Here is an 18,702-nt window from a genome sequence, read left to right as displayed (position 1 = left end):
CTCCTCGGCCTACTCGCTCCCCCATAAGAGCAAATATTGTTGTGGTTCCATCTAATCTAAACCGCTGCTGCACACGGTCATACCCTGCACGATCAGCGGCGCGTAGGAGAACCACGGGGGAGTCGAGGGTGCCCTATCAGCCGCAAGGGCCTCAAAAGCTGGGCAAATGAATAACTCAGTCATAGCTTCAAAGCTGTGGTATCAGGTGTCAGAGAAGAAAAGCCTAATCTCCAGTGAGCACAGAGTGCTCAGCCAGGTTTTTTTGAGCGTTTGGTTTTCTTTGTAGTTCAGTGGGATGTTAATGGCTGAGCTCTGTTATTAGTCACTGTGTGTGACAGCTGCAAATGACACAAATAATTGGCCTTTTTAGGAATACAGAACGTACTGTAGCAGGCAGCTGATGAAGGGCCTGTGTATCACTGCACCAGGGTAATGTGTTTTTATAAGAAATTGTATTGCAGATGATCAGATTACAGAAGATGCAGCCAGGGAGAGCGGTTCCTGCAGAAACGGCGAGTGTGTTGCGGCCAAATCTTGGTGGCTGTTTTTTGTTAGTACAAACAAATCGTATAATATATATATATATATATATATATATATATATATATATATATATATATATATATATCGCAAATTGCATAAGGAATTACTAGTGTTGCACCGATACCGATGTCGATACTGACGCCCTACTTTTATTTTTTATATAGAAGAGTTTTGTTTGCAGACTTAATTATGAAACCAACATTTTAATAACCAGTAAAAGCCAGTTATAAATAGTTATTACCATTTAATCAAACTTTATCAGCACTTTTTTAGTTTCCATGTTGTGCTTTTTTTGGTTCTGAAAGCATACGTTTGAAAGTCAGCAGCTTGTTTAAATTCCACACACTGATGTTTAGTAGTTTTATACACAGAGACGTGAACCTGAATGTGAAATTGCTGCAGAAGCTCTTTCTGTTTCTAAACTGAAACGTGAATTTAAACACCAAGATAGCAAGATTATGAATGTGTTTCTGCATTGTGGCCATTTTAATTTTTTCAGCTCTGAAACATTTCAATTGTGCAGTTCCTCAACCAGTAAACGCTGTTCCTTCAAGCTTATTAAATCTGATTCAGGATGAGATATAAAAAAGTACAACCTATAAAAAGTGGAACACTATAAATATCAGGATTTGTAGCCGTCTATCCAGTATTTAGGTCAGAGCTGATATTGGTATCGGTATTTGGTACTGGCAGAAACATAAAAATCTGGTATTGGTATTGGAAAGGAAAAGGTGGTATCGTTGCAGCTTTTCTAATGACTACTCAGGAGAGAGCACTTTGCTGCTCAGGTTGATGTAGCCTGTGTGGATTATGCGTGAATTGTTTGATTATAGCTATGAGATAGCTGATTAACTGGATGGTTCCTGAGTGGTTGCTAAGGTGTTGCTAGGTGGTTGTTAAGGTGTTGCACGGTAATTTCTATGATATCCCAGGTGGTTGATTATGGTGTTGCTAGTTGGTTGTTATGGTATCCCAGGTGGTTTCTGTGGTGTTGCAAGGTGGTTGCTATAATGTTGTTAGTTGGTTGCTATTGTATCCCAGGTGGTTTCTGTGACATTTCTAAATGGTGTCCCAGGGGGTTGCTATGGTGTTTCCAAGTAATTGCTGTTGAATCTGAATTGTTGGATATGGTGTTGCAAAATGATAGCTAGGTTGTTACTACAATGTTTTTAGTGGTGTTCCAGTGGGTTGCTATGGTGTTTAGAAGTGATTGACGTTGTATCTGAATTGTAGGATAAGGTGTTGCTAAGTGGTTGCTAGGTTGTTACAACAGTGGTTTCTAAGTTGTGTCCCAGGGGTTTGCTATGGTGTTTCTATGTGATTGATGCTGAATCTGAATTGTAGGATAAGGTGTTGCTAAATGGTTTCTAGGATGTTACAACAGTGGTTTCTAAGTTGTGTCCTAGGGGGTTGCTGTGGTGTTTCTATGAGATTGATGTGTTGCAAAGTGATTGCTAGGTTGTTACTACAATGTTTTTAGTGGTGTTCCAGTAGGTTGCTATGGTGTTTAGAAGTGATTGACGTTGTATCTGAATTGTAGGATAAGGTGTTGCAAAGTGATTGCTAGGTTGTTACTACAATGTTTTTAGTGGTGTTCCAGTAGGTTGCTATGGTGTTTAGAAGTGATTGACGTTGTATCTGAATTGTAGGATAAGGTGTTGCTAAGTGGTTGCTAGGTTGTTACAACAGTGGTTTCTAAGTTGTGTCCCAGGGGGTTGCTATGATGTTTATATGAGATTGATGTGTTGCTAAGTGGTTGGTAGGTTGTTACAACAGTAGTTTCTAAGTGGTGTCCCAGGGAGTAGATATGGTGTTTCTAAGTGAATCCAGTTGTATCTGAATTGTTGGATAAGGTGTTGCTAAGTGGTTGCTAGGTTGTTACTATGGTGTCCCGTAAGTAAAATGATCCTAAATCTTACATATACAGACAGTAAAACATGTCTAAGCAGTGATATTCTGATAACCAACGAAAACCAAGAACTTGGAATTTTCCCGAAGGATATTTGCAGCTGCTTCTTGAACTCCCAGGTCTGTTAAACTGCAGGAACATGTGAAGTTAACAATGTAAAGCTGAAGAAAAAAGAAACAAACATCCATAATAGATTTCAGCCCTCAGTAGGCCCACCCCAGCTTTGAAGCACTGCAAGAAAATGCAATATTCATATCAGACCTTTGGACAGAAAGCCTTTGTTGATTGAGTCTGTTTTTATAGAGATGTGATATCAGTGTTTGTGTGGCTGGGAGCAGAAATGACATGCAAACGTAGATCTGCACTCATCATCTGAATGCTTTCCACAGCCGGTGAGGACTACGTGGGGATCAGTAAGAACCTGGACTTTGCTCCAGGCGTCACCATGCAGACTTTCAAGGTCACCATCCTGGATGACCTGGGCCAACCCGTGTTGGAGGGTCCAGAGAGGTTTGAGCTGGTCTTGCGGATGCCCATGAACGGCATCCTGGGAGAGCCAGGGAAAGCCACTGTGTTCATCAACGACTCCGTCTCAGACTGTGAGTGTCTTTCAGTTCTGTGCAAATTTGACGGTTCTGAATTTGGTATGTTTTCGTCAACAGACAGAATGAAAATATGATGATGCATAGTTTCTTTTTTGTTAAAGATGACTGATATTAGAGGGGTTGGGATTATATTGTGATATTTTTATATATCAGAAATCATATATATTTTTATATATATATATATATATATATATATATATATATATATATAAATATCACAATATAATATATATGATATATTGTATATACAGATATTTGTTGTGAATGCTGAGATGAACTTTTCACTAGACATTTGTTTAGATGGGAGGTAAGCAGTAAGTCCATATTCTACTGAAACTGCAAGACACCTTCCAATATATTAGGAACACTTATTGTGATGTGATGTGACCAAAGCGGGCCCAAAGAACGCCCAACAAACATCTGTGATTGATCAGGATTCCAGCACTGATAAGGCCAGTGTTACAGTGGGTGTACCAGTGGATCGAACCAATGGGTCCAAACACTGTGGAAATGTGACATTGTGGAGGGATTTGCTGTACTTGCCCCTTACTTTCTTTAGACTATGTTCAAAATATCTTGAGAACATTAAACCATGAGCCCAGTATTGTTACACCCCTATAGCACAGCACCCAATACAGAGGACAAGCCTCTCTTGAATCTCTTTTAGATCATTTTAGCCACTACAAATACGTAAGTTAACAGTCAACAGGCAGTTACATTGCACAGTGCAATTTTTCTTGCTAATCCTCTACTAACACACAAGCTATTAATAAATAAACTAAAAAAAAACGATACTACATTAGTTTAAGACTTTACACATCATTTAAATTAAGATAAGTAAAAAAACTATATAAATGTAAATAGGTAGATATAAATGTAAAGGTGTAAATAAATAGACATTTTAGATGTAATACTAGTTACAATTCAGCAAAAGATGTACTCATGAATTCTCTGTTGTGTCTGCAGTGCCTAAGGTGCAGTTCCGGGACGCGGCGTACACAGGCAGTGAAAACGATGGGAAGATTACAGCCATCATTTACCGCAGCGGGGACCTGAGCTACAGGTCCAGCGTTCGCTGCTACAGTCGGCAGGGTTCAGCCCAGGTCATGATGGACTTTAATGAGAGACCCAACACGGACGCGTCTGTTATCATGTTCTTACCAGGTCAGCTTCTCCACTGCTTTTACAGCCAGCAGGGCTAAATGACAGATTACAGATACTGAACAATTATGAATGAATTCTGAAGCGAATAGACAGGAGGACATGAGGAAATTGGATTTTACAAGCTTACAGGCTTATTCTGTCTATGAGCTCTTAGGGGCCACTGTGCTTTCTTTACATTCTCTGTGACTGCTTTTGTTGTTCCCGATGATTTTCAGTTGCAGTCTTTTAGTACTGTATTTATTTCTGGGCATGCATATGTATATAAATATATATATCTGGAAAAAATAAGACACCACTTCATTTGTTTCCTTAAATTTGCATCTCTATGTGTATGGCAGCCGTTTTATTCCAGGCATTTCATCAAACATAGCTGAGTTTCCTGAATCTGCAGACTATGAATAGCATAACGACTAGTGGAGAGCCTGCCAAGACATGAAAGCTGTGATTGGCAGTCAAGGTTATTTCACCATAGTGATTTCTGAATGCTCTCAAAGTTCAGATATTAGTACTGTGTTGTTTAAATTTCAGTAATAACTTCTTTGCATATCATTATAATTATTATAATAATTTATTTGTATTTGAGCAGTTGTCATTTCTGCAAAAAAAACAAAAACAAATAAATGCTCTAAATAGCAAATTTGGGGGGAATATATATATTTTATATATAATATTTGTGGAAAAATATTTAGAAATTTGGGGAAATGTTTTATGAATGGTTTATTAAATACAATGCAATTGTTCATTTCTCTAAATACACCTACCTATAAATGCCTATAATGCCTATAAATGCCTATAAATAGTAAATAGTAAAACTAGAGAAACTGAGAATGTAGGGTGGTCTCTTTCTCCAGAGCTGTTTGTAAAGTCCTCTTTTTATTGTTTTATTTTAGGTTTTTTTTATACAATAAAGGATGCTCCATGATACGCACATATGTGCATTATCAAGGGAACCAACAACAAAAACTGTTGTCAAAGTCATCAAGGAGTCCAGGACCTCGTACCATGTCTGAATTGTCTATTTGTTATATATGATATATATTCAGTTTGCTTTATTACAGGATATTAATATCATTTATTTGTTCAGAAAACGGTTGCTATATAGTATAGAATTAACTTTTTTCCCTCTTAGTAAATATGTCTTTTTTCAGTTGAAGATGTTTAATAAAAACTGAGTAAACTGGTTTTCAGTTTTCAGTTTCAGAATTATCAATAAATCAATCAATCAATCAATCAATCAGTTAACATGTAACAAACTGAGGGTTGCCCTCGTTTACAGTGCAGCCGAGCTGACACATTAAAGATAATAGATATATTATTATACAAATATTGAGGATATTCAGTCTGGATGCTGGCAGTGTGACATTATGTTGATTATGTGACAGTATCTGAATTAGTGGTCTTAATAAGGTATAAAGAAAACAAAAGAAAAAGCTAAATGTACCCAAACTTTTGATAGACAGTGTATAAATGCATTAAAAAATAGCATATAAAACCTCTTTATGTGTGTGTGTGTGTGTGTGTGTGTAGGGGAGGTGGAGAAGCCCTGTGTTCTGATTCTGGTTGATGACACTGAGCATGAGGAGGTAGAGGAGCTAAGGCTGGTTCTAGGAAGCCCCAAAAGTGACTCTCCGTTCGGGGCGTCAATTGGAGCTCAGAACGAGACGCTCATCAAGATCAAGGACGATGCTGACAGTAAGACATTACGTATTTCATTTTAATGTTTGAAATCTTGTGGTCAGAGGTAGGCTTATTAACACATTCCCCTGATTTAACCCTTCCAACCATCTGTAGCCCCTAAACCGTGGCAGCTAAGGCTTTTTTTTTGCTCTTAGTTTTATGATCGTACAAATATGAGGTCATTCAACCAGTAAATACCATCCTTTCGAACTTACTATATCATAGCGATCATGTTTTTTACTTTTTGACATAAAGTGAATCTGACAGTTGTTCTTTACATTGTGTCAAAATATACTGAAGAAGGGACCTATAGACAAGCTCCAAAATGACCTATAATAATGCAGTATGCTTTTGTTTTCACATTGACATTGCCTTCGGGACCAAGGTTGATAAACACTGCTCTAAGCAGCTCAAAATAACATTTGAATATAACTGTTTGATGTTGGGTTAGCACAGCTAGCCACTTTATGGTCCTTTATGATCAGTGTCCACAGCAGTAGCCAATCTCCGACTGCATTGACTTTAAATATGACACAACCATTTTTCACTTTTTGACAAAATATGAATCTGGCAGTAGTTTTTTACATTACACTGGCAGAAGTTCATGATGAATGGACCAATAGAAATGCTCCAACATGACTTAATATAGGTTTATTCCTTCTCCTGTAACAGTTGACATTTTCGAGATATAAGACTTTGCTTGTGGTAAAACGCAGTGGTAAGCAAGAGTTTACAGTTATAAGATGAGTGTGGTCATAGATATAATATAACATAATATATAATATAATACCGTGTCCCAAGCTGCGGTAAATGTTCCCTAATGCTTTAGGGTTCAAACCTACGACCAAACAACCTTATGTGATATGTTACATTTAATAAATCAAAATTATTTTATTATATTATTTTATTTTATTATTTGAAGTGTCCACAATAAGCATTTTCATAGTAATACACTATGTGGACAAAAGTATTGGGACAGTTTCAGTGTTTAGGGTTTCTTCCGAATTCAAAGGTATTAACAAGAGTTTATCCTGCTTTTGTTGGAGTAACTGTCTCTACTGTCCAAGAAAAAGGCTTTCTACTAAATTTTGGAGATTTTGGGCATTGCTGTGAGGATTTGATTGCATTCAGTGTCAAAAGTATTAGTGAGGTCAGGGTGCTAAATGATCACCACACCACCTCATCATCCCAACATGCAACTCCTCAGCTAATCCGAAAAGTTTTGGATGGAGCTCCACCATCATTCCAGAAAACACAGTTGCTGGGGGGCTATATACCCCTCTAGCCCACACCTGACATTAGGCAGCATGGTGCCAATAGGTTCATGTTTATCTGCTCCAAAGAGTTGGCAGCACGTCTCCTCAGGGACTAGACAAGCTGTGTGTGTGTGTGTGTGTGTGTGTGCATTTGCATCTGTGTCAGCAATGGGTGCAACTTAAAGTAGCTGGATACATTCATTAGAAGGGGTGTGCACAAACATTTGGACACAGTGTAGAGTTTAAACGAGTGCCCACATTATTGGATGTAATTCTAATGGACTAGAATTCAGACCACCATTCATTTGAAACTCAGGACACACCCTCAGCTTAGAGCATTTATACACCCGTAATGTAAAGTACATTAGTACATTATCACACGCCTACAGCTTCTTGTTCTCACCATTCTCCTCACACTTGCGGATGCAGTTTTCCGAGAAGTATAGGAACCTTGTAACGAGGAAACAGTACCCTGACTGTTTTAATTAGCAGGTTTTTCTACTAGCCGTCACCCACTGACCTGTTAAGTGAGCTGTTATTGAGCATCTAGCCATAAATTCTTTTATTTGCTGAGGATATTGAAGAGCAGGTTGGGGGCGGCCATGACACCAGCTAGAGGCTGAACGTAAACAGTGGTTTACCGGTCACCTCGTCAGATACCCTATGCTGGAGTTTATCCACAGCCTGTTCTTATCTCCTGTAAAGGTCTTGGTGGAATATATTAGGTTGGACTGAGGAGAGGAAATGTCAAATGTAATGAACACAAAGGTAAAACACGGAGACGGAGGCAGCGTAGCTTCTCTTAAGCCTGTATTTTATGTTTAAGAGTATAGCATTCAAGAATCCATAGTGTTGCTACAGTTCATAGAGAACAGGATTATTTTCATGTTATTATTATTTAATATATAATTAAACATTATTATTTTTTTTTTAAATTATTATTATACTATTCTTCTATCCTTTATAAGCACATTACACAAGCTGGCTTTGAGAAACGCTAAGTATGATTAGTGTTTCCTAGCAGGGATATGTGATTTTGGTGAGGAGGGAGACTCCTTGCTGTCGTACACCACATTTATGTTTTTTTTCCTGGTGTAATTGATTGAAATACAAATTTTCTCTATCTGAAACAGAAGCATTTAAATAAATATCTTTGTTCCTACTGAATCTATTGTTTCATTGTAGTTCTGATATTCGATCATTAACCTGGGCCTGATGAACTGAATCAGATCTCTTTTCTAAAGAAGTTAATAAAAAATGATACCGGTCAGTGTGTCAGACATCAATGATGTTATCAATGAGAATAGCAAGACTTTCTGCATGTAATTCAGTGGCGTAATGCTCTGATTGATCAGCCTGGTTTTAACGCATCTGAGCAACACAGAAATAGAGCTGTCTAAGCCTGAAAGACGCAGGCAGCAGAAAACTATTCACTGAAATCAATTAATAAGCATAATTTAAGCAAAATCTAAGAATAGTTCAATAAGTAACAAAACAAAAAACAGCAAGATTTCATGAAAGGAAAAAATTTACATATTAATTATGCTATTATAATACCATAATAGAAACCTGACAAGCAAATAAAGTAGCATGGCTTTGATTGTGTATTTATACCGGCAGTAAAACAAAAAAAAAATCTGCTCAGATGTTCAGATGTCAGACAGGGATGTTTAGCAGCTGTGTTGAATGTGCTTAAAGGATCAACCTCTTCTTCTTTGGTGAAGAACCACAAACAACTACTTGATCCACCACCAAAGAAACACGGTACAAGCTGGCCCCTCTATCACTCATGAAGTGATAGATGGGGTCACTACACAGTAGTTTTACACTTTCTTTACTCTTAGCCGAAAACGTGAGGTGCGCTTATGTTAAAATGCTAAAATAACATTAATTACATAAATATATTACACATTTCTTGCCAAGCAAGGTGTCAGGTTGTAATTATACATTACAGCGCCCATTTTTTACATGTATAATTACGTGTGCAATTATTTATGGAAAGACATCTGTGCGTAATTTTATTGTCAGTAAATGCATTGTTTTGGTTATTATAATAAATATTGAAGAAATAACTGCAGTTATTTTGGCCTGTACAGAACCTCCCACGTTGCTCATGCCCTCTCACTTATTTTTCAGAGGCCATCATCAGGTTTGGGGCAACCAAGTTCAGTGTGAGTGAACCCACCGAGTCGGGTCAGGTCTCAGTGGTGAAAGTCCCGGTGCAGAGGTTGGGCGATACGTCCAAGGTGTCAGTGGTCCGAGTTCACACCAAAGATGGTTCAGCGTCTTCCGGAGAGGATTACCACCCAGTGTCAGAAGGTGAGTGCAATTAAACCCCACTGCATAAGTAACTTTTCAGTTTACAGCTTTTCACATTTCCAAAAGGTCACATTGACAGCACTGCATGATTATGCACTGGATCATGCAGCAAGATTGCCTAAAATTCAGCAATCTGTAGGGCAGGTCAACATGTGGCAAATTATAGATAAAAATCAATAGAAAGAAATTATAAAGTAAAAGTAACAAGAATTTCTCATCTTCTTGTGAGCTACTTACATTCCCCCGGAATCCCCCCGAGTGGATGTGTTCAAATCGATCGCCAGCACTGATTTAGCAAACCAGGTGTTGGATGATGACTCTAAATTATGCTAGACTCCCATGAGGAGAACTTTGGAGATGCTTTAATGAACACAGTGATGGAAAACTACCACCACAGCTTTCTGTAGGAGTGTGTGTGAATGTATTTATTCTAATATTAGTGATTTTTTGAGGATTTACAGAAGCACCTATTTCACCAAGACAGATTTCTCATTGTGATTCTGACTGAAGAGCTCAACTCTGAATAGCGAGTGACACTTTCCAATTCCTCAGATATTGAATTCAAGGAGGGAGAAACTGAGCACACGGTGGAGATCGAGATTCTGTATGACGGCGTGCGGGAGATGAGAGAAGCGTTTACAGTCCACCTGAAGCCTGACGAGAACATGGTGGCTGAGATTCAGGTGCTGATGAACTAATGAATTGTATATAAGCATTAATTTATTATATTTATAATGTATTATGTATTTATTCTTTAAATTTATTCATTCATTAATTTATTATTATTATTATATAGACCTGCAAAATTCTAAGGGGCTTTTTTTTTTTTTTTTTTTTTTCGAGCCCCTTAGAATTGTGCAGGTCTATATAATAATAAGCAATAATCAAATCAAATCATGTTTATTGTCACATCACATTACACAGGGGTCCAAAAAAGGCATAACACATAGAAACTTGCATGGGGAGGAGGTGTGCTGGTACAGATGAGGCCCACAGTCCACAAGCTATTGTTCATTCAGCAGCCTGATTGCTTGAGGATAGAAGCAGTCTCTGAACCCACTGGCTCTGGTCTTCAGGCTTCTGTACCCCCTGCCACTGGGCAGCTGTGAGAACAGGCAGTGGCTTGGGTGGGTGGAGTCCTTAATAATCCTCCTTGACTTCCTCAGACAGCAGCTGAGGGTTTGGCAGATGAACCCCGATGATGCGCTGCGCCCCACTATTGTATTTTTTGTGAAAATGAGCAAAAGCATGGTAAAGCATATCAGTGATGCTTCTCAACAGAGGAATACACGCAATAATACCTATCCATCCAGTTGATTGAGGGTTTAGAATCTGAATTTCTTCACTTGTTGCAATGAGCTGTGGTTGAAACATTAATTAAAGAAGAGATGCTTCTAGGCATATACTTCACAAGGGACCTATGGGAGTTAAATTGGCATTAATAGGCAGAACATCGCCAGCAGAAATCCTTCAGCCCTGCAACTGTTGACAGGATCTGCACTGTGTTTTTAATAACCCTCTGTATTTATTTTATTTTTTTTTACGCAGATGACCAAAGCCATCGTCTACATTGAGGAAATGAACAGCATGGCTGATGTGACCTTCCCCGCAGTGCCAGTGGTCATATCCCTCCTGCAGTACGATGACACCAACAGTGCCCGGCACAGCCAGCCGGCAGCTGGCTACCCCATCGTCTGCGTCACAGTGTGTATTAGTCTCATCTAAAATCAATCTAAAGCTCGCTTCTTCTTAAAGGGCTTTGGTGATAAGATCTTAGCTCCGTCTGAGGTTTTGGACTGACACTTGCTCTGATCTTGCAGAGATTTCTGAAAGGTCTATCATTCCCTGCTCTCTTTATTTGTGGCCGTTCTGATTGCTTTGTTTTGATGCTCTTTTATCTGCATAGCTTCAGTGTTTTGTTATTGCCTGCTGTTTTATCTTCACTCTGTTTGATCACTTCTTTGAAGATGCTGTAACACTTCTTCGTCTTCTTGTTATTATTATTATTATTATTATTATTATTATTATTATTATATACTGCTGATTAAGGTTGTGCAGTATCCACCAAGGTTTTTACATGACAACAACATCATGTATAGTTCCAATACAATATTCCTATCCGACCGATATGTCAGGAATGATACAGAGCAATAGGGCGTCATAATAATCGATAAATCTGAATTACATGAAAAATAAAGAATAGAATAGAATAAAATCTAATAAATCTAAATCTAAATCTTATAGAATAACATTCTTTTATTTAGAATAAAATTAAATAAAATGAGCTAGAATGGCTCATATTTTACAAGTGGTGATCCAGTTTTCTGAACAGTGATTTAAATAAAATAATATAATAATGAAATATATTTTTACATTAAATAAATATGGTAATACATTACATTATCAACAATATATTACAACAATTATATTATATTATATTATTAATTTACCAATTACATTTATTTATTTATTTTTATTATTGTGTTTGATATTGTATTTATTTATTTTATTAATTTTATTAATCATACATCTTTAATAACATAGTCAAAAAACTTAACAATAAAACAATAAAACAATAAATAACAATAAATAAATAAAACATTTATTAAATAAATAAATAAAACATCTAACATTTGGATTATTTACTTTTTAATATATCAATAGGTTTAGCAAGTAAACATACATTATTTAATTAAAAAACTGTGAATATTAATATGAAAAATTATTTAAAATTTAATTTATTTAATTGACTTGTCTATATTTTATTTTTATCTAACATACTTAACTGCAAAATATTATTCATTGGCCTACAGGCAATGTTCTGTTAGTACATAAAGTCTGTAGCACAGTCTTAGTAAGACGGTAAAAACTAGTGCTGATTGAACAGATGATAATTGTGCAAACGAAGACTTTCGTGAACTTTTTCCCTTACTGTGCATTTCCTCGTGACCATATGTCTGACATAAAGCCTCATCAGCTCCTAAGCTATCTCTCATCCTGTCGTTCTCTCGTCCTTTTAAACTTCTCCAACTTTTTCAATTTCCTCTTTCTCCAGGCCTGCAACCCCAAGTACCCAGACTTTGACCGCACCGGCTCCATTTGTGCCGGCGAGCACATCAACAACACACTGACACGGTACCGGTGGCTCGTCAGTGCTCCCACAGGGCCAGACGGGGTCACCAGCCCCATGAGAGAGGTAGACTTTGACACCTTCTTCACCACCTCCAAAAGCATCACTCTGGACTCAGTGTACTTCCAGGCTGGTTCACGGGTGCAGTGTGCGGCCAGAGCTGTCAACTCCAATGGGGATGAGGGTCTGGAGCTCAGCAGCTCCATTATCTCCATCAGCATTGAGGAGGGTAAGGGGAGATAATCACACTACAGTCATGTGAACGTTTCAGTGGACCACTGTACACCAGTGCCATTTAACCCCTTTTTAAGCGTACACTGAAGCATCCAGCTGAAAGACATCATCTATTTTCAGAAACCTGGTTTCTTTTACACTTTTAAAAATAAAGGTGCCGTAAAGAAGCATGTAATAGAGATGAGTGAGTGTGGAGAACCTTTTAAAGATCTAAAGACACTTTTCTTGATATAAAGGGTTCTTCACGCTCGCTCATTTCTATTACAATTGAAAAAAATCATTTTAAAAGCAAGTGGCTACAGCTATTTGCACAGCAACAAAAAGCTATCTTGCATCATATATACGCTATATGGACATAAGTTTTGGGACACCCTGCACCCTTTTTTCTGAAATCAAGGGTAGTAAAAAATAGTTTATCCTGCTTCTGTTGGAGTAACTGTCTCCACTGTCCAGGGAAGAAGGCTTTCTACTAGATTTTAAAGAAGTGCACCAACCATCACACCAGAGGACACAGTTTTACTGCTCCACAGCTCAACGCTGGGGGGCTTTATACCCCTCTAGCCCACGCATGACATTAGGTGTGGTGCCAGTAAGTTCATGTTAATCTGACTGGGCAAGCTCTGTGTGCACATCTGCACATTTGCACATCTGTGTCAACAATGGGTGCAAAGTAAAGTAGCTAAATACATTTATTAGATAAGATAAGATAAGATAATCCTTTAGATTAGACCCACAGTGGGGAAATTCTCAGTGTCACAGCAGAGAAGGGATAGCAAGACATTCAGATGCACAAATGTAGAAGAAGATCTGTCCACAAACATTTGGACACATATGTAATTGAGTTTTCTGCTTATGGTCAAAGATGGGGACACTTTCATAATATCATACTATTGTTTACATATCTAATAAATTATATTTCTTTTAATAATAAATAAAAGTACATCTAACATATATATATATATATAATTTCCCCCCCTCAGATCCCCTTTTGTAGGTCTTTTTTAATTAGTTTTTGTTTATCAAACCGCTCTAGATATAATTCAGCATGTCTAGATGGACTGTAGCCCAGCCCTTGATTGTCTATTATTGATTCATATGGTTGCATCGGCTTTCTGACAGAGTTTAAACTATAGGGAATTCTATTAAAGCATTGATCCCAATGGCAACATCTTTTTGACGGACCAAAAAAAATGGACAGGCCAGTTTTCTGGGCACAATAAGATCCCATTCACAACGTCAGGGTCGATTTTCTCTTGAAAACCCATTTCTCTCCTGGAGTACGCCTAATCTGTCTCTGGGAAGGCAGCCCACAAAGAGACTTCCATAGAGAATCTCTATTCCCACTGCACTTCCAACACTATGACTACTAATGTGGGTCTTAGAAAATGATCCAGTGTTTGAGCTGCACTCTTTTATCATGCAGTTCTCTGAGGTCTTGATAACTAAACTGATCTTGTCAGTCGTGCTGAAATTAATCTTTGGCATGGCTGCACTTGCTTTTGATGGATTGTGTTGAGTCTGTGATTGTGTTATGTTGGGGCAGGTCTGTGCCAGCCTCGTGTGCCGGGCGCAGTGGGTGCTGAGCCTTTCTCCGCCAAACTCCGTTACACTGGGCCAGAAGACACAGATCATCCAAACCTAATCAAGCTGACTGTCACCATGCCACACATAGATGGTAAGAACTGTTTTTTTTTTTTGGATAGGTGAATTTTATCTCTTAAAGTTTCATTTTATCTCTATTTGTAAAACTATGGTGTTTCTGTATTTTCTATATTGTTTCTAAATTTACCCATGTTAAAATGTTTGTGTTAAAATTTCCCAAGTGTTAAATTTGCCAGTGTTAACATTTACGAGGGTTAAAATTTACCAAGTGTTAAAATTGACCAAATGTTTAACTTTACCAGTATTAAATGTACCACTGTTAAACTTTATCCATGTTAAATTTACCAGTGTTAAATTTACCAGTATCAAATTTACCAGTATTAAACTTTACCACTATTAAATTTACCACTATTAAATTTACCAGTATTAAATTTACCAGTATTAAACTTTACCACTATTAAATTCACCAGTATTAAATTTACCAGTGTTAAACTTTATCCATGTTAAATTTACCAGAATCAAATTTACCAGTATTAAACTTTACCACTATTAAATTTACTAGTGTTAAATTTACCAGTATCAAATTTACCAGTATTAAACTTTACCACTATTAAATTTACCAGTGTTAAATTTACCAGTATTAAATTTACCAGTATTAAACTTTACCACTATTAAATTTACCAGTGTTAAATTTACCAGTATCAAATTTACCAGTATTAAACTTTACCACTATTAAATTTACCAGTGTTAAATTTACCAGTATCAAATTTACCAGTATTAAACTTTACCACTATTAAATTTACCAGTGTTAAATTTACCAGTATCAAATTTACCAGTATTAAACTTTACCACTATTAAATTTACCAGTGTTAAATTTACCAGTATTAAATTTACCAGTATTAAACTTTACCACTATTAAATTTACCAGTGTTAAATTTACCACTATTAAATTTACCAGTGTTAAACTTTACCACTATTAAATTTACCAGTGTTAAATTTACCACTATTAAATTTACCAGTATTAAACTTTACCACTATTAAATTTACCAGTGTTAAACTTTACCACTATTAAATTTACCAGTGTTAAACTTTACCACTATTAAATTTACCAGTGTTAAATTTACCACTATTAAATTTACCAGTGTTAAATTTACCAGTATTAAATTTACCAGTGTTAAATTTACCAGTGTTAAACTTTACCACTATTAAATTTACCAGTATTAAATTTACCACTATTAAATTTACTAGTATTAAATTTACCAGTGTTAAACTTTACCACTATTAAATTTACCAGTATTAAATTTACCACTATTAAATTTACTAGTATTAAATTTACCAGTGTTAAACTTTACCACTATTAAATTTACCAGTATTAAATTTACCACTATTAAATTTACTAGTATTAAATTTACCAGTGTTAAACTTTACCAGTATTAAATTTGCCAGTGTTAAATTTACTAGTATTAAATTTACCAGTGTTACATTTACCAGTGGTAAACTTTACCAGTATTAAATGTAACACTTACAGCATTAATTTAACACTGGCAAAGTTTGCTGTGTGATGTAGTGTTATCAGTGCCGCCTCTAGCAGTGTGTCCTCACTGTTCTCTGTATCTGGTAGGGATGCTGCCCGTAGTGTCCACTCGTCCACTCTCCAACTTCGAGTTGACTCTGAGTCCAGATGGGACGCGGGTGGGCAACCACCGCTGCTCCAACCTGCTGGACTACAGCGAGGTGCGCACCCGCCACGGCTTCATCACCGAGTCCACCCGCAACCCAGAGGCCATCGGGAGCACAGCGCCTTACCAGTACAGCACCACCCTGAGGGGGCAGAGTACACTGCGCTTCTACAGGAACCTTCACCTGGAGGCGTGTCTGTGGGAGTTCATCAGCTACTATGACATGTCCGAACTGCTGAGCGACTGTGGAGGGACCATCGGCACAGATGGGCAGGTGGGAAACTGTTTTGTGTCCTTGGCTTGTCCACCTGTTCTGGTCACAGAGGATGTAAATTAATGTGACCAATTAAAGCAACCGATTGTCGTCTTTTTTTAATTAGATTTTTATGCTGTTTTTTTTTTTAGTTTGGCATATGTTCCACATATGTTGTTTTTTTAGGAGGAGGACATTTTCACATTGGCATTTTGGGCATTTTATAAATGGCCCATTCAAACAGTGCAAAAATAGTGTATGAAATGAAGAGTATTTGTAGAATTCTTGTGTGAGAACTAATTGATGAATTAATAGTAAGTGTGTGGCTTTGGTTGGAACAATTCCCAGACACAGTTTTACAAGCCCATTTACAACCCTGTTATATTGCCTCAGACTAAAATACTCTGATTTACTCTTTACAGAGGGCTCCTATAAAAAAGCATAGGCTCTGTTTCATTGGCTGAAATATTAAACCCACATATTTTATTTTTTATGCATAGCATAAAAGACAATAAGACCACGGATGGGACAAATTCCATGTGTCACAAAAACTGTCACAAATGGTCAATCATTTGTGATATTTTTTGTGACACAGATGTAATTTGTCCTATCCGTGCAGTGAACACACACATACACACCAGTGAAACAGACACACAGTGGACAGTGAGCACACGTGTCCAGAGCAGTGGGCAGCCATTGTTGCTGCGCCCGGGGAGCAGAGAGGGTGAAGGGCCTTGCTCAAGGGCCCAACAGTGGCAGCTTGCCGAGCCCGGGTATCAAACCCAAAACCCTATCATCAATAGCCCGGAGCTCTAATCGCTGGGCCACCACTGCCCCATACAAAATAACACTGTAACTATTCCTGAGTCTTACCGCATTATGCGGCTGTCCTCTCATCATGTCCTCTCAGTGCAATGTGCTGTTAGCAAGCTAAAGAGGTTGTAGCCTGTTAGCTTTTAGTTAGCCTTGCTCCGACTCACTTCCCAGGTTTGGCTTTCTCGAGTCTTACTGGTAAAACAATAAGCTGGTGCTTTCCAGATCGGCTAGCATTAGCTTTTAGACTAGCAAGGATCCCCATTTGCTTCCTGTGCTTTTGCTTCTGGGAGCTCCTCTTCTGTGGACACAGGAACAGCCACGGTCACGAGGTCTGGTTCACTCAGCAAGCCGTATTTCCATAACTAGCACTGATCTGAAGGTGATGAGCTGCCCTCCAGTATCAACAACACCATATTGTCCTGAAGTCGCCGCCATGATTTACCGGCTTTGACTAGGGTCAGTGCTGGATGTATATACATTTAGGGGGTTTGAAGAGTCGAGACTCTTACATTTAGCTTTCAGGGGTTTTGAAATTGGCCTGTTTCCAGCTCTGTTGGATGTTCGAGGAGTAGCAGTGCTTGAGCTTCACGCTTCCTCAAACCTCAATCCTCATTATTCAACTCTACCAAACCAAACACAGTTTGACCTTCCAGGACATAGCGAGAGCATACACTCTGTGTCCAAATATTTGTGGACACCCCTTGGAATAAATGCATTCAGCTACTTTAAGTTGCACCCATTGCTGATACAGATGTTCAAATGCACATGTACACAGCTAGTCTAGTCCCTGTAGAGAGGTACCGCCAATAGATTAGGACTCTCTGGAGCAGATAAACATGAACCTATTGGCACCATGCTGCCTGATGCCAGGCATGGGCTAGAGGGGTATAAAGCCCCCCAGCATTGAGCTGTGGAGCAGTGGAGGAACTGTGTTCTCTGGAATGATGGATGGTGGAGCTCCAAAACTTTTTGGATGAGTTGGGGAGTAGCGGATGAGGTGAAGTGGTGGTGGTGATCATCAGACATCCTGACTTCACTAGCGCAGTTGTCACTGAATGCAATCAAATCCTCAAAGCAATGCTCCTCCAAAATCTACTAGAAAGCTTTCTTCCCTGGACAGTAGAGACAGTTTCTCCAACTCTTTTTAGTGCCTTTAATTTCCGAAGAAACAGTGAATGAACAGGCGTCCCAATACTTTTGTTCATGTAGTTTACTTAACTCTTGTTTTACTATGACCAACTTTTCATGGGTCCGTTTTTATTGGGTTAAGTGAAGCTATTCATGCCCTTGTTAAGCTTTGAGCAAAGCCCTCCCTCTTCTTCCTAATGAAGAATGAGTCCCCACAAAGCTTACAACTTTACTGGACATCTAACAGACCATCTTTCACAAGAGGGCAGCTGTAAAATCCAACCAAGCCAAGCTTTTCTCTTGCTTAGTAATGTCTGGTGTCTTCATGTGTCACTTATTGTTCCACCTTTTTCTCGTATCCTCCCCCTCAGAACACTGGAACCCATT

The 18,702-nt window shown here is 38.0% G+C and overlaps 1 protein-coding gene across 1 annotated transcript in view; it reads left to right on the top strand.

Annotated features, from left to right (window-relative positions):
* frem2b (FRAS1 related extracellular matrix 2b) overlaps positions 1–18,702 on the top strand; it is a 145,528-nt gene that overhangs the window by 106,609 nt on the left and 20,217 nt on the right. Inside the window, exons 8-16 of the mRNA XM_072691507.1 lie at positions 2,842–3,051; positions 4,024–4,221; positions 5,749–5,913; positions 9,291–9,473; positions 10,026–10,156; positions 11,022–11,177; positions 12,529–12,832; positions 14,381–14,512; positions 16,061–16,392. Coding sequence (XP_072547608.1) covers positions 2,842–3,051; positions 4,024–4,221; positions 5,749–5,913; positions 9,291–9,473; positions 10,026–10,156; positions 11,022–11,177; positions 12,529–12,832; positions 14,381–14,512; positions 16,061–16,392 — 1,811 coding nt within the window. The remainder of the gene's footprint in view (positions 1–2,841; positions 3,052–4,023; positions 4,222–5,748; positions 5,914–9,290; positions 9,474–10,025; positions 10,157–11,021; positions 11,178–12,528; positions 12,833–14,380; positions 14,513–16,060; positions 16,393–18,702) is intronic.

The sequence above is a fragment of the Salminus brasiliensis genome, chromosome 11 (assembly GCF_030463535.1).
Source record: "Salminus brasiliensis chromosome 11, fSalBra1.hap2, whole genome shotgun sequence".
NCBI lineage: Eukaryota > Metazoa > Chordata > Actinopteri > Characiformes > Bryconidae > Salminus > Salminus brasiliensis.
Note: the sequence above shows the minus strand (reverse complement) of the source record. Positions and strands in the feature narration are given on the sequence as shown.